This window comes from Symphalangus syndactylus, chromosome 10, assembly GCF_028878055.3.
Source record: "Symphalangus syndactylus isolate Jambi chromosome 10, NHGRI_mSymSyn1-v2.1_pri, whole genome shotgun sequence".
Taxonomy (NCBI): Eukaryota; Metazoa; Chordata; class Mammalia; order Primates; family Hylobatidae; genus Symphalangus; species Symphalangus syndactylus.
Genome location: NC_072432.2, coordinates 6,514,846 through 6,531,339, shown reverse-complemented (window position 1 = coordinate 6,531,339; position 16,494 = coordinate 6,514,846). Strand labels below are relative to the sequence as shown.

Genomic DNA, 16,494 nt, shown 5'->3' with positions numbered 1-16,494 from the left:
ATTACACTGATACTAAAATCAGACAGAGACTTCAGAAGAAAACTGCAGCCCAGTCTCTCTCATGAACATAGACACAAAAATCCTTAACAAAATAATTGTAAATCAAATGCAGCAATATAAAAAAGAACAGTACAGTATGACAAAATGGGGTTTATCTTCAAAAATGCAACGTTAACATTCATAAATCCATTAACATAAATCATGTTAACAACCTATAAAAGAAAAATATGGCTATCTCAATAAGCACCAAAAAAATCGGAAAAAATATCCTACATCCATTTCTGTTAATAACTCTTCAGCAATCAGTGAAGAGAACTCCTTCAACTTGATGAACATCTGTGGAAAACATAGAGCTAATATCCTAATTAATGGTGATATACTGAGTGCTTTCTCTTGCAGATCAGGAACAACATGGAGTTAGTTCACCTTACCCACTTTGGTCCCACATTGTAATGAGGGTTCTCACCATCACAATTCATCAAACTAAGAAAATAAACCAACTGCTGCTATCCCAAGGTAGAAAATCTGACAGAACCTATACTAAAAGTGATTATAACTAACTGGTAAAATTTTTTTTAAAACTGCAGGATACAGATAAATGCACATATTTCCTCTGTTTTGGTCTCGGAAACTATTTCTCCCTCACTTTTGCAGGATAATTCTCTGGACACAAAATTCTTTATTGATGGTCTTTTCTTTCCAGACTTTAAACATTCCACTCCATTCTCTTTTTAGTTGCATTGGTTCCTGACATCTGATGTCATTATTATTATCGTTCCTCCATAGATAAAGTATTTTTGCCCTGACTTCTTTCAAGATTTTCTTTTTGTCTTTGGTTTTCTGCAGTTTGAATATAATGTGCGTAAGCGTTGACCAAGTCTGGTATTTGTCCATTTGGTATTTATTCCCTGAGCTTTCTTGATTTGTATTCTGGTTTTTCTTATTAATTTTGGAAAGTTTTCAACTATTACTTTACATCTTTCACCTCATCCTTTCTCTTTCTCCTCCTGGTATTCCCAAACATACATATTATATCTTTTGTGATTGTGCCACAAATTTCGGATACCATTCTGCCTTTTTCATTCTTTTTTCACTCTGCTCTTCAGTTTGAGTGGTTTCTATTGATCTGTCTTGTAGTTCACAGATGCTTTTCTCAGCCATGTGTAGTCTGCTAAGAGCCAAACAAAAGCATTCTCTATTTCTATTACAGTGTTTTCTATTTCTAGTATTTCTTTTTATTCTTAGGATTTCCATTTATCTGCCTACATTACCCAACTCTTCTTGCCTGTTGTTCATTTTTCCCACTTGAGCCCTTGGCATACTCATCATAGGTGTTCTTAAATTCGTGTCTGCTAATTCCAGTGCCTCTGCCATATCTGAGTCTGGTCTGATATTTCGTCTCTTCAGATTGTGTTTTGACTTTTGGCATGCCTTCTCATCTTTAGCTGAAAGCTAAACATGATGTATTCAGCAGAAGGCACTTAGGTAAACAGGCCTTTGGTGTGAGGTTTTATGCCTCTGTCTAGAAGGGAGGCTGGGCTCATTGTCTGCTGTAGCTGCAAGGCTCCAATCCCCTCTGGTGTCTTTGCTTTTGTCTCCCCTGTTGTCTTGATCTCCCTTGAAACTCCTTCTTAAGTATTGAGTCAGAGCTGTGGCCCCCTTGACTGTCCTTATTCAGGAGCTCTGTAGTTGTGAGGCCAGGTGGAAGAGCGGAGGGGAGGGGAGGGGAGGGGAGAGGAGGGGAGGGGGAGGGGAGGGCGGGAGGGGAAGGGGCGGGGAGGAGAAGGGAAAGGCAGGGGAGGGAAAGGGGAGGGGAGGGGTCTGTAGTCCCATGATTTGGTCTCATGTTTTCAGGGGGCCTGCACACTGCGGCTGTGACCTTCACAAATGATCCTCAAGGTACTGCCCCCTGACACAGGAAGGCTAAGAGGCTGGAGCCAAGTGATTTTCCCTCCCCCCAAGTCAGATGTGCTGGTGAAGGCCTTGCCCTTGTAGAGTGGGGTCTGTTGGGAGAAAGCTCTAGCTGAATTCACAGTCACCTTCCCTCCACTCGCCACACTGGAGGGGATCCTTCTCCCATCTTCACCATAGGAACTTGGTGGTGCTCCTGGAAGGAGAACCCATGAAACTGAGGCAGCCAGCAGACCAGACATCTGGGAGCCCTCACTCCGCAGCCAGCCCCAGCCTCCGTCAATGCCTCCATGGCCCCATGTGGGGTCCCTACCCATTTCTGGCTCTAGGAGCTGCTCTTCCGGAAGCCATCATTCTCTGTATCTGCCTGTTTCTCCAGTTTTGGGGTCAGCAGTTTGCCCTGTGGCCACAACTCTCTGTTGTGATCTAAGAAAAATCACTGTTTTCTGTTTTTTGCCTTTTTGTGGTGAGGGAGAGAGAAACGACTTCCAAGCTCTTTTACATGTTGGAATGGAAACCAGAGGTCTCCAGAACGGCCACATTGGGAAAGGTATGGCAAGCTCTCAGACTTCAAAATCAGCATTTACAAGAATTCGCCCAGGAGAATGAAAACATGTCAGCACAGAGACTTGTACACAAGTGTTCATACCAGCTTTATTTGAAATAGCCAAAAACCACAAACAATCTAAATGTCCATTGGCAGGTAAACAGATGAATGTGGTTTATCCACATGACAAAATCCTACTCACAAGGAGAAGAAATAGATTGGGATATGCAATGAAATTAGTCTTTCAAAATAATTTAAGTGAAAGAAACCAAAAAATACATACTGTATAACTGCATTTATACAAAATTATAGAAAATGCAAATTAATCTCTAGTGACAGAAGGTAGACCAGTGTTTCCCCAAGGGTGGAGTGGGGGTGAGGAGGGGCAGTGCAGGGAACACGGAAGGGCCCGGGTGACTTCCTTGGGGGATTGTGCATGATTTCGGTTGTGGAGATGATTTCACGGTAAATGCTTGTCAAAGGAAATCATGTTTTATACCTTAAATATGTCTGGTGTGTTGTCTGTTACACCAGAATACCAGAACAAAGCTGTTTCAAAAGAGAGGAAAACTAAAATTAGCTCCTTCTGACAGGGAGTGGTCAGAGAACATATACAATTAATTTTATTACTGAAAAAGAAAGAAAATAAAGTTTATCAGTAGAACATTTTTGTATTATGCAGCTAGAAAACTCCATAATACTTCAGGAACTAGAAAACTTTTGTAATGCATATGCGTTATAGAAAATGATCATATGTTTAGCCAGTATTCTAGAACTTACCCACCTATGCAATGAAATGCTGTTTTCCCAAAACACAGACTGAAAATAAAAATTTTTATTCCAATATGTGGCCATTGCTCAATAACAATTTTTGGACTGTCTCCTGGATTTGAAATGATTTTCAGTCCCAGTTTATGAGCAACATTAGAAAACTACTTTGATTGTTTTATGATCACACCTGGCAAATGAAATCCTTATTACATTTCCTACTTTAAAGCTGGGATTTCTAAAATGTATCTGAAAGCAGCCCAGTTTTGACACAGTGTAACACACTGCCTTTCAACAACTTCCTCAGTGACCATTTTCTCAAGAACATTATCTTGGAGCAAAATTGGCTTTGTGTTTCCTCCTATGAAATGTGCACACTGCCTGAATATCAGTTTAGAATAATAAAACTACATGTTTATAAATGGAAAAAGTACTAATATGTGAAGTGAATAAAATATGGCTCTTCAATGATGAGTTTAAAACTGATGCTGTCAAAAAATATTGGTATAAATCCCCCATCTTATCAGCACTCACTTTATCCATCTTTGGAATAACACACACTTTCTCTTTAGAATTTCTTACTCTTTTAATTATATAATATTAGGTACACTGAAGGAATAGTATAAAAAATTCCTTCTAATTGTAAAGTATTATAAACTATGAATACTCAGATTGTTTGAGCCCAGGAGTTCAAGACCAGCCTGGGCAACATGGCGAAACCCTGTCTCTACAAAAACATACAAAAATTACCCAGGTGTGGTAGCATGCATCTGTAGTCCCAGCTACTAGGGAGGCTGATGTGGGAGGATTGATTGAGCCCAGGAGGTCAAGGCTGCAGTGAGCCATGATTGAGCCAGTGCACTCCAGCCTGGGTGACACAGTGAGACACTGTCTCAAAAAAAAAAAAAAAAAAAAAAATGTTCCCACCATCCAAATTAAGAACCAAACACTACCAATTCTGAGCTCTTCCCAGTCCTACCCTCTGCCCCCAAAATATGTGACCATGGATTTTAGACAGATGGACTGGCAGACGTGGTTTGGTTTTGCTTGTTTTTGTACTTTATGAAAATGGTTTCATATGTCTGTGGTCTTCAGTGCCTATGTTTTCATTCCACATTATGTTCCTAAGATCAAGGATTGCGTGTAGCGTGGTGTTCTCCGATTTTACCGCTCTGTGCTACCTCTGTGTAGATTTGCCAGTTTACCCCTGTGGATACGTTTGTGTTGTTTCTAGTTTGGTGCTATCACCCTGCACAGTACCCCAGCACATGTTCAAGTTCTTTAGAACAGTGGTTCTCAAACCGGACAGTAGAATCCCACGTGAGAGCATGTTTGTTATAAAAGGCAGGTCACCATTCCCCAGAGATCCTGAGTCAGTAGCTTCTAGAGACCCAGAGGTTTCCATTTTAACAAACACTCAAGACGGCAAATGCTCTAGACATTACAGCATAATCAACTGTATTCTAAACACATACCTAGTGTGCTGGGCACAGAGGTATGCACACAGCCAGACTTGCAAGATGATGTTTCCAAAGTTGCTGTATTACTTTAGGCCCCAACCAACAGAGTGCAAAGTTCCAGTAGTCTATATATGACCACAGATTTTCCCTCCAATCTAATGACTGTGAAATGGCATTTCATTTTGGCCTTAATTTTCATGTTCTCAATTTCTGTATTTTGTTATTGGCTACTCGTATGTTCTCTTTTGTTACATACCTATTCAGGTCTGCTGTTCAATTTCCAATTCTCCTATAGACATATAAAATCTTCTTTTGTTCACTATCCTGGACAGCAGTCCTTTGTGAATTATATATGTTGCAACTACCACTTGCGGCTTATCATTTCACCCTAAAGGTGTCTTATAATAAACAGAATCTTTTAATTTTAATGTATTTGAATTCATCCATCTTTTCTAGCACACTTAATGCATTTTTAAAGAACTTTAATAAATCTATTTTAAAAATCTAATTTTGATGTTTCTCCTTTAAAATTTAACAGTTAATGCTGGAATTCATTTTTGTTTGGTGTGAGGTAGGGATCCAAATAGATTATTTCATTTCATGTGGATAACAAACAGTACTAGAACCATTAACTAAATAGGTCACTGTATTAGTCAGGGTTCTCCAGAGAAACAGAACCAATAGGATGTATATAGATACACAAAGACTTGTGATGAGGGACTGGCTCATGTGGTTATGGAAGCTGAGAAGTCCTGCAGTCTGTCATCTGCAAACTACAGGCCCAAGAGAGCTGGTGGTGGTTCCAGGCCAACTCCGAAGGCCTGAGACCCTCCCGCCCCCCAATCAATCATGCTAGACAGGGTGTCACATACCAGGGCATGACCACTCTGGCAGCATCCATGTGGGAGGCAGACGTGGTGCCCAGGTGAGAGGGAGGCAGAGTCTGTGGAGTTGGGGGGACAAGGTGCTCATCAACACGGGTGACAGATGAACTTAGCTAAGATAATAATGTCTCTAAGTTGTGACTGACATTTCCTAACTCATCGTCAACCCTTTAAGGGGAAAATCCTGATCATATATTTTAGGTTGTCGGTGCTTGAAACATCTTTTGAGTACACTAAGAAATGCCTGCACAGTCAATACCTTTCCTAGATGTATTCTCAACTGTAGAATGAAGAACACTTCTTTCCAGCAAGAACTGCCTGTTCTAACCCTTAGATCTCAATCCATCCTCTTTCTCCATCCTACTGCCAACAACAGCCGGGGCAACCAAAATCCTTCACCTGGATGACTGGGCAGTCTCCCCACTTCTGATCTTCACCCTTTCAGGTGCAGAGGATGAAATCTACACTCTTCCCCAGAGCTTCTGGGTAAGACGGTGCCTGCATATCACCCCAGCCCCCTGGGGCCACCACCTTTCACCTGCACTCTGGTCACACTGTGATCTCAGCACCTGAAGTGTGCCAAGCTCACCTTGTTTTTGCTTATGGCACTCTGCTCACTGGGAACTCTCCCCACCACTTCCTGGTGCCTTGACTAACCTCAGAGATGCCTCCATGATCAGACACCCAAGGCAGCTCCTCACTATTCTCCACTAGGCCCACAAACCAAGAGGCCCCAGGAAACTCTCGCTTGGCTTCCACACAGAGCTCCTGCGTCTCCAAAGACCTGCTTAGTTCATTTTCATTTTGACCAAAAGCTGCTTAATAAAAGATATTCTACTAAAATTAAATTACACAAGACTTTTGGCCAGGCACAGTGGCTCAAGCCTATAATCCTAGCACTTTGGGAGGCAAAGGTGAGCAATTGCTTGAGCTTAGGAGTTCGAGACCAGCCTAGACAACACAGTGAGACCCTGTTTCAAAAAAATTTTTTTAATTAAAATAAAAAATCACACAACACTTTTAGCTAATTTCATTTTCAGCTTCTTCCCACTATAACATGAATTGTATATGTTACATATAATAAAATCAGGTGTTCCCAAATTTTAGCATAATTTTTTAAATTCTAAGTTATTAGGGAAAAACAGTAAACCTATGGATAGTAAGGGAGACCAGTGCCCTGGCGTTTTGGTGAAATCACAGCAATGTGTAAGTGTTTCTATCTGGATTCTTGATACTAATAGAGCATAAACTTTTAAATTCACTGAAGATGTAACATTATGAAATTTAGACAATAATCACAGGCTATTTGAGGAGGAAGGTGAGAAAGTTAAATAACCAGTGGAGAAATGGTCTGTCTTTCTGGGTGTGAAGATACTCCCAGCACCAACGCAGCTTAGGCAGTGGCCTCGCCAGTGTGAAGGAGCCACTATCTGCTCAAGCAAGAACCCTCCCAGACTCTCCACCTGCTGAGAGCGCAGCAGCCTCAGCCTCAGCCACAGCCACAGCCTCAGCCATGACCTCGGCCTCGGCCTCAGCCTCAGCCACCACCACAGCCACAGCCCTGGTCTCAGTCTCAGCCAAAGCCTCTGCCCTAGCCTCAGCCCCAGCCCCAGCCCCAGCCCCAGCCCCAACCTAGGCCTCAAGCCTCAGCCACAGCCACAGCACCAGTCCTGGTCTCAACCTCAGCCTCAGCTTCAGCCACGGCCTCAGCCACAGCCTCAGCCTCCACTCGTGGGTCAGACATGGCCATGCACCAGGAGCCCCCAGGAGCCACTCCCAATCTGGTTTGCATTCTCCCACAGAAAATGGCACCTACTTTCTGTAACTGTATTTTTTTTTTAACTTTCAAACAAGCTTACGGCAATGAGAACAGTATGAGCATTTTATTATACTGAGGAACTTTACCAAAAATTTATGTCAAACTGTTAACCCTTTTGGAAGTTTTCGGGGTCCTGATGAAGGATGAAGCAACATAATTATGTATTGTTTAATGTTAGCATAAGAGATAGACACAAAACACAACTGATTTTTTAAGTCTAAAAATTTTTTGAGTGACCAATATTATATTTGTTCAATTTCTAGGTCATCGTGATGTTTATATAGTCATTCACAATGTTTCACCGAAGTAAAACATGAAAAACTATAAAATAATAAAAGACTCCCAATAACACAAAGCTTTTATAATAGTAATTATGGAACATGGACATTTTAATGAATTTCATATTGCAATGAAGACACTCAACACTTAGAGACAATTATATTGATACAATAAAAACTGATTCCACAGAACACTTATAAATGCATACATTTTCCTCCAAAGAAACATGTTTTTCACAGATTTAAGTAACAAATGATTTACATAGGATTCTTCAGATTCCAAAATATGTACAGAGTTTTTGTCTCTACAGAAACTGATGAGCAGTGGTTGAAAAAGAGTTGCTTTGCCCAACAGCATGGCTCTTATGAAATTCTGTATCGATACACACTTTTCAGTAACCACACGTTTTCCATCTATCATTAAATGAAATTCTGGACACATCAGCATACAGGACAAAACTGTTCCCACTTCCAAACACTGTTTCAGACGAGATCACGTGTGGTTGACAGTATGACTTAATTTAACCACACACACGTGCACACACACACACACACACACACCATCCCCGATCTTGTCTGTGACTCCTGATTACCACGCTGCAGCAGCAGTGGATGAGCTCACATTAGAAGACAACACAGTAGCGAACAGCAAGGTGCCCTGGCTCCTGGGAGCTCTGCCTGAGCACCACAGGGCTGCGCCCCCAAGGACGTGCAGGAGTCCAGTTTCTGAGGTCCCTCCAGTTCGCTGGAGAAGGTGAGCAGCTGTGGCAGTGAAGGGCACCAGTGTGCCTGGAACTCAGTGGCCACTAGGAATATTGATTTTTAAAAGCTTCAAAAATGTTTAATCTGGCAGAGATCTGGTTCTTAAGTTTGATTTGGCTATTTGCAGCCATTTTTCAATGTTCCTAACCATCATCCTAAGACACCCAGACTTTCAAATTAAACTCTGAGGAACCCAAGCAGGTGGCCTGTGCAGTGGCCCCAGAAGCTTCCCTGGGCTCACACCTTTGCGTGTGCAGTGCGGGAGGCCCTGGCAATTGGACCTCTGGCCAAGAGAAAAAGTGAGACCCCAGCAACATCTGGACACAGCACAGCCCTGCATCAGGCAAGTTCGCTCAGGACAGCAGGAGCTGAAACCTGAGATTCTAATCAACCAGAGGGACCAGGTGGACTCCATTCTCAGAACAGTGCAGTCAGGAAATAATGTCGGACAAAAACACAACACATTTTTTATTTGTAAAATCAAAATGACTGAAATATTTGCTGTTTGTCCCTTAGCCACGTCAGATCCATCTGAGGTGGTTATCAGTTTTTCTTGGGCCCGGGGCTGTCAGTCATTTCAGAGTCATTCTGGATGACTTAGATTCGAAGCTCCTTGGACCAGCTCCTGAAGACCCAAGTAGGGAGGTGCCTCTTACCCCTGGCGAGCTGCACCAAAGGACGGGTCCAAAAGTCCTGCGTCCTACTGCACCTGCATCTACCAGTCCCCAGATGTGTTCCCTCCTACCTCACCGTAAAACAGGGCAAAACACAAAGACCTGGGGATGTCACGTGACAGCTGTAAATATTACCTTCCTGTGTCTCTCCAAGTGGTGAGCCTCCAGGTGGACGTATTGAAAGGACTGAAAATACAAGACGCAGGAAATGAGAGCCTCTTTGCCAAAACTGTAACTCAGCAAGAAACATTAATGTACAGATACCAGGTGAGCAGTAATTTCCAAGAAGGCAAGAACACCAGGCTCCCTCAGCAGTGGCGGGACTGGCACTGAGAGGCGTCCCCACCACAGGACCTGGAAGTGTCTTGTCACCGGGGCCTGCTGGCTGCGGCTGTCAGCTTGTGCGCCTAAGTGGAGAGCCTACACCTTCAGGACACGTCGGTGTGACTGTCTTTCCTGCCTTCTGAACTGAACTCAGTATTCCAGCTATAAAACAAAGTGCTCCAGCCAGGCAACAGTGAGACCCAAAGTTTCCCAAAGACCTGTCTCTGAGGTAGTGTTGTTGACTCTCAAACACCACCACGGGAGTGAGCCCATTTGGAAGCACACAACCGAGGTGCGGAAAATTAACTGGGCTCTGTGTGCAGGTGGCAGGGCCTCTTATCAAGGTCAAGTCACATTCAGTGGACAAGTCATTTGAAACATCTAAAACCTGTTTATAATCATAGCTATAAATTAAAGTGCTTTACATTTTGCTTAATATTTGAAATCGGTGATTAGAATCCTATTTCAAAATTTGCTAGCATGAGACCTCGGGAGATTGAAATGATTTTCTATAAAAAAGCAGAAAACTTTTCTTTCCTAAAGAAACTCCAAATGGTGCAAATCCAATATCCCATGCTTTCTTTTTAACTTCTAAACTCCAGGTTACCTTTGCAGAACTGTAACAGAAATTAGAGTAGAAGCTGACTACACAACAGCACACGCTGAACTTCACGCAAGGTAAACACAAAATCCCGGAGCGATCCTGCTGGTCGCCAGCCAACACAGGCAGCCCCACAGTCTTCCCAGCACAGGCAGACACGTACAGTTACTCCAGGGAACGCAGGACTGCCGACGCTGCAACGTAATACAGAAGTTCACATTTAATTCACACAAATATAATGCCCTACTGTTCACCTGTCCAATGTCAACAACTCACAAGCATTTCATGTGCTACATGGGAGGTGAGCTTTGCCTCTACTGCCCAGAGGAGCCAATACACATACATATACGAGACAAAAGTAAAAAAGACGACCACACATTTCTCTGTACACTTCATGCAAGCTGGGCACTATGTGAAAAGAACATATACAAAGCACCCTTCCCAGGGTCAAACTCTCACAAAAATGGCTGATTAATACGCAGAAAAGCCTGCACCCGTCAAAGGTCTGTGCGGGCAAACAGTGAAACTAAGGACTGCCGGTGTCCTTATTTCTCTTGTAGTAATGCAGGGATGTTGATGTTCCAACCAATGGCTTGCCGGTCAAACCCACAGGTGAACAGATTGCACACGGGGTGGTCTTCACTCCATGCCGAGCAGCACACCATTCTCCTGTGGCCCTAGTGATGATCAAACAAACCAAAATCAGTGCATTATTCCCGAAAGTAAGATTTATAAGACCTCCGCGAAATGAATAACCACATCACTCAAAGTAAGTAAGTTACAAGAAAACAACATGGTGTGCAGGATTAGTCCCACAGACCGCCGAGCACGGACCACCAAGCATGGACCACAGATCGCGGACCACCAAGCATGGACCACAGATCGCGGACCACCAAGCATGGACCACAGATCGCGGACCACCAAGCATGGACCACAGATCGCGGACCACCAAGCATGGACCACAGATCGCGGACCACCAAGCATGGACCACAGATCGCGGACCACCAAGCATGGACCACAGATCGCGGACCACCAAGCATGGACCACAGATCGCGGACCACCAAGCATGGACCACAGATCGCGGACCACCAAGCATGGACCACAGATCGCGGACCACCAAGCATGGACCACAGATCGCGGACCACCAAGCATGGACCACAGATCGCGGACCACCAAGCATGGACCACAGATCGCGGACCACCAAGCATGGACCACAGATCGCGGACCACCAAGCATGGACCACAGATCGCGGACCACCAAGCATGGACCACCAAGCATGGACCACAGATCGCGGACCACCAAGCATGGACCACAGATCGCGGACCACCAAGCATGGACCACAGATCGCGGACCACCAAGCATGGACCACAGATCGCGGACCACCAAGCATGGACCACAGATCGCGGACCACCAAGCATGGACCACAGATCGCGGACCACCAAGCATGGACCACAGATCGCGGACCACCAAGCATGGACCACAGATCGCGGACCACCAAGCATGGACCACAGATCGCGGACCACCAAGCATGGACCACAGATCGCGGACCACCAAGCATGGACCACAGATCGCGGACCACCAAGCATGGACCACAGATCGCGGACCACCAAGCATGGACCACAGATCGCGGACCACCAAGCATGGACCACAGATCGCGGACCACCAAGCATGGACCACAGATCGCGGACCACCAAGCATGGACCACAGATCGCGGACCACCAAGCATGGACCACAGATCGCGGACCACCAAGCATGGACCACAGATCGCGGACCACCAAGCATGGACCACAGATCGCGGACCACCAAGCATGGACCACAGATCGCGGACCACCAAGCATGGACCACAGATCGCGGACCACCAAGCATGGACCACCAAGCATGGACCACAGATCGTGGACCACCAAGCATGGACCACAGATCGCGGACCACCAAGCATGGACCACAGATCGCGGACCGCCGAGCACCAACCGCCGCTGAGCACGGACCACCGAGCACCCCACGCACCATAGAGCATGGACTGCCGAGCACGGACCACCGAGCACGGATCGCCGAGCACGGCAGAGCCGCCAGGACGTGCAGCCAGGCCAGGATGACTGACGCCAAGACACTAGTGAGCACAAGGGTTGGTGGAACCCAACCCAAAAGCACTGTATGAGTCCTTCTTTAAGAAAATGAGTAAGATTACAGTCAGACAAAATAATAAATAAATGATCAATGTGACCTTTTTTAATAAATGAAGCTAGGAGATATTTAGGGGTAAATTAAATGATATTCCCTCAAAGACTTCAAATTGCATTTTAACAAGGAGGAAATAATTGGCTTCTGTAATAAAGGAACTAGAAAAATACATTCGGTGTCATATAAAACAAGGATAAATAAACGGCCTTTTAGGTAGATTCCTGCCATCTTCAGCAATTCCAGTTAAATATCAGCATGTTGGAAAAGTTACTGCAAAATATGTGACCGAGCAATAGCATATCGGTGTGTATGTACGCAGCGATGCAGGCTCTTAGCCAACACTTAGAATATCTGTAAGCAGTGCCTTAGCACCTATCTGCATTTTCTAAATTACACAACAGCTCTGATACATTGCTGCTACAGCATCAGGTACAAGAATGAGTCAGTATTAAGTAAAGTTGACAGATTAAGAAACACTCAAAAGAATGGCATAAAATTTTCCTGCAAAATATTCACCTATAAATATGCTATTTATACATCTGGAGAGAGAACCACAATAGCTATTTATACATCTGGAGAGAGATCCACAAAAGGCCAGAAAAATAAAATAATTGTAAGAAAGACCACATAACAAAGGGTTACAAAAGGCACAAAAAAGGAAGCGGCAATGCATCCACTAACTGGAGGTAAAACCAAGGCTGTGGGCAAGAGCTCTTCAGAGTGAAACTCAAGGCATTCGCTGCAGAAGTGCCAAAGATAAAGAGCTTCCAGAAGAAAGCCAGCCAAGCTTTCACCTCCGGCAGAGCTGCCATGGGATTTCCATCTCTCATGCGCCCACAGCATCACCACCCAGGAAGCAGATGCCCCATGCCGTCGTGAGCCCCAGTGCATGTGATGCGCTCTAGGATGTCAGCACGGGGCCCCATGGGACTCCACTTCACGGGGATCCTTGAGCCCCGTGAGCCTCCACGTCACAGGGACCCTCACGCTCCGTGAGCCTCCACTTCACAGAGACCCTCATGCATGTACCCTCGCGCCCTGTGAGCCCCTACTTCATAGGGACCCTCGTGCCCCATGAACCTCCACATCACAGAGACCCTCGCACAGGGACCCTCGCGCCCTGTGAGCCCCCACTTCATAGGGACCCTCGCGCCCCATGAACCTCCACGTCACAGAGACCCTCACGCAGGGACCCCCATGCCCCGTGAGCCCCCACTTCATAGGGACCCTCACGCCCCGTGAGCCTCCATGTCAGAGACCCTCGCACAGGGACCCTCGCGCCCAGTGAGCCTGCTCTTCACAGGAACCCGGACCCCGGACCTCCTGACTCTCCACCAAGCAAGCTCGCTTTCCCAAAACTCACGCTGGGAAGTGACATCTACTCCAGCACTACAGGGAAATATTTTCCATCAGTCCCTTTCACTCCACTACTTAAAGGCCCAAATAAGTGTTTTGTTTTCTCTTTTTCAAGTCGGTCAGCTGAAGAACAATATAAGTCAGTAATTTCCAGCAGGGTTCTGTGACACTGAAAACCACATTTATTTATCTGAAGAGGTGTTACAAGTTCTAAATAAAGTTAAATCACATTCATTAATCTTAAAAATAAATCTATTTCACATACCACTTTAGGAGGGAATAAGCCCAGGCACAACAGAATCCTACAACATCAACAAAGTTGATAACGGTAAATAAAACTGTCTACACAGAATTAGGGCCAAGAAGAACCACTCAGAATTCCGTTTTTCTGAGGGAAAATACTCTCAAAGTAATAAAGTCATAGTTCACAGTCATAAACAAATAGTTCTCATGAATTTGTGCTTCAAAATGCAAACTTTACTTGCTGCACAGAAATTTTAAAATCCACACGAGCATGCTGAAAAGAAAACATTCTACTGTGTCTAAGATGCAGCTGGGAGGACACACGAGTGATACTCAGCTGTTAACAAAACATGAAAAGATTCCCCAGAACAAGCAATTTATGGCTGTGTCAGGGGTTGTAAAGCATATTTTAGTTACTCTAATTTCATGAAATTTTTCTACTCCACTATTTTGATGTGTATCGAGGAGTAAAAACATCAATAATTAACTTCAAACAGTGCACTCTCATGCCAGGAAGGGGACTGAAGAGACAGCCGGTCTCAGGGAAGGTCATTTCCAGAAAGTCTGTGCCACCTGAAGAAAAGGTGCTGCTGCTCTGAGAGAACCCCCACCTTCGCACGTGCCTCCCTAACCACCCGGCCTGCCTGCAGGTTCTGAGGCTCACACTCCATGCAGAGTAGCCGCGGCCCACGAGCCATGAGCTGGTGTCCACAGAAGGAGCCACAGAGGCACTGAGGGGGCCACCCAAGCTGCCTGCAGGCGTGTGGCCCTGTGCAGCCACAGGAGGCCTCGGGGAACAAATCCATTTACTCACACAGGTATCCAGACAGTACTCCAACAAAATCAAAAGAAGACAGGAAAGAGGGATCCTCTGTGGGGGGCTCCATTACGCACAAGGCTGGGGAGACGCTGCCTGGACCATAGGGAGTTGTTTTTTTTTTGTTTTGTTTTTTTTTTTTTGAGACGGAGTCTCACTCTGTCACCCAGGCTGGAGTGCAGTGGTGTGATCTCAGCTCACTGCAACCTCCGCCTCCCGGGTTCACGCTATTCTCCTGCCTCAGCCTCCCGAGTAGCTGGGACTACAGGTGCCCGCCACCACGCCTGGCTAATTTTTTTGTATTTTTAGTAGACACAAAGTTTCACTGTGTTAGTCAGGATGGTCTCAATCTCATAACCTCGTGATCCGCCCGCCTCGGCCTCCCAAAGTGCTGCGATTACAGGCGTGAGCCACCGTGACCGGCCGCTGACCACGGGGAGTTTCTGTGCATCGCAGCTGCCCCTGTGACTTCCCAGAGGAGAGCCAACAGCAAACGCCACCCACATTACAGTGAGGCCCGACTGCAGAGCACATCAGAGTCGCCAGGGAATCTGAACACTGGCCCCCCAGGCTCCCCGGGCCTCTGCATCTGTGCGGGTGCCATGGAGTCTCTATTCTCTTTGCACCTTCCAGGCAGCCAGGATGGGTGGGCTGAACAGCACATAGCGAGAAACTCCCTCCACTGTCTTCCGAAGTTAGCAAGGAGCAACCCTTCACTAACAAGAAACCAACATTTAAATAGATTTCTTCCTGTCGCAACAGCCTGCCATAGAAACATGTTTTTCTGGCTGGAGGTGGAAGAGGTTCCACCTTAAAGACCCCCCAGCCTACAACCAACCCCGCTTCTGCCTGGCCACAAGGCCCACTCGACACTTCCAATCTGCACAGACACAACTGTAGACATCTAACGGCTTCCCTACAGAGCCACCACCACTAACACCTGCACCAAAGAGCTCGTTCCGCGTGGCTATATGAAACAGAGGAACTGCATGTTTTATTTAGTTTTAAACTTAAAAACTGATCATGGTATTAAGAACACTGGGCTGGACGCGGTGGCTCACGCCTGTAATCCTAGCACTTTGGGAGGCCGAGGAGGGCAGTCACCTGAGGTCAGGAGTTGCCTGACCAACTAACCAGCCTGACTAACAAAATTAGCCAGACGTGGTGGCGTATGCCTGTAATCTCAGCTACTCGGGAGGCTGAGGCTGAGGCAGAAGAATTGCTTGAACCCGGGAGACAGAGGTTGCCATGAGATCACCCCACTGCACTCCAGCCTGGGCAACAAGAGCAAAACTCCGTCTCAAAAAAAAAAAAAAAAAAAAAGGAACACTGAAGTAGGTGTGGAATAACTTGGGTGTACAACTCTACTTCTTCAATTTTAAATTTTATGAACTCTAAATACAGCTCAAGCATTTCCAGGGAAAACTTAGCATGCAAAGACTTAGCAAGAAAATAAGAATGTAAAATATCTCTACCCGCCCTCCTCCACCATGCCCTGCATATGCACACCGACCGTGCTGTTACCTGTCGGCTGCTCCGGGGAAGCCGCGCCAGGCGCACTCCTGACATATCAAACAGTCTCACTTGTCGGTTGTCATGGGGGAGGGCTATGATTTTTTGGCCGACACATACATTGATCCTGCAAAGAAGAGGTAAAAGTGGGTTGTGTATGAAACAGTGACACTGTAAGTTTTTGAGTTGACAGATAATGAGGCAGGAGGTTCCATATTATTCACATTTCAAGGCCGATTACATGAACACACTGCGTGTACCACCTGCTTACGGGATTCAAAAGAGACCAAGTTACTCACACGTAGCTACAAGATCACACAGACCCCATGCACATACACACAATACACACACACACGCTGC

At 45.6% G+C, this 16,494-nt stretch overlaps 1 protein-coding gene across 23 annotated transcripts in view; it reads right to left on the bottom strand.

Annotated features, from left to right (window-relative positions):
• WDR37 (WD repeat domain 37) overlaps window positions 1–16,494 on the bottom strand; it is a 143,480-nt gene that overhangs the window by 46,132 nt on the left and 80,854 nt on the right. For 15 of the 23 annotated variants that reach the window (XM_063609991.1, XM_063609992.1, XM_063609990.1 and 12 more), the window contains one exon: window positions 16,147–16,261. In XM_063609991.1, the coding sequence (XP_063466061.1) occupies window positions 16,147–16,261 (115 nt within the window). Of the gene's footprint in view, window positions 1–7,746; window positions 10,706–16,146; window positions 16,262–16,494 lie in introns of those variants that run through there. The other 8 variants (XM_063610003.1, XM_063610004.1, XM_063610006.1 and 5 more) reach the window with 1 other exon arrangement.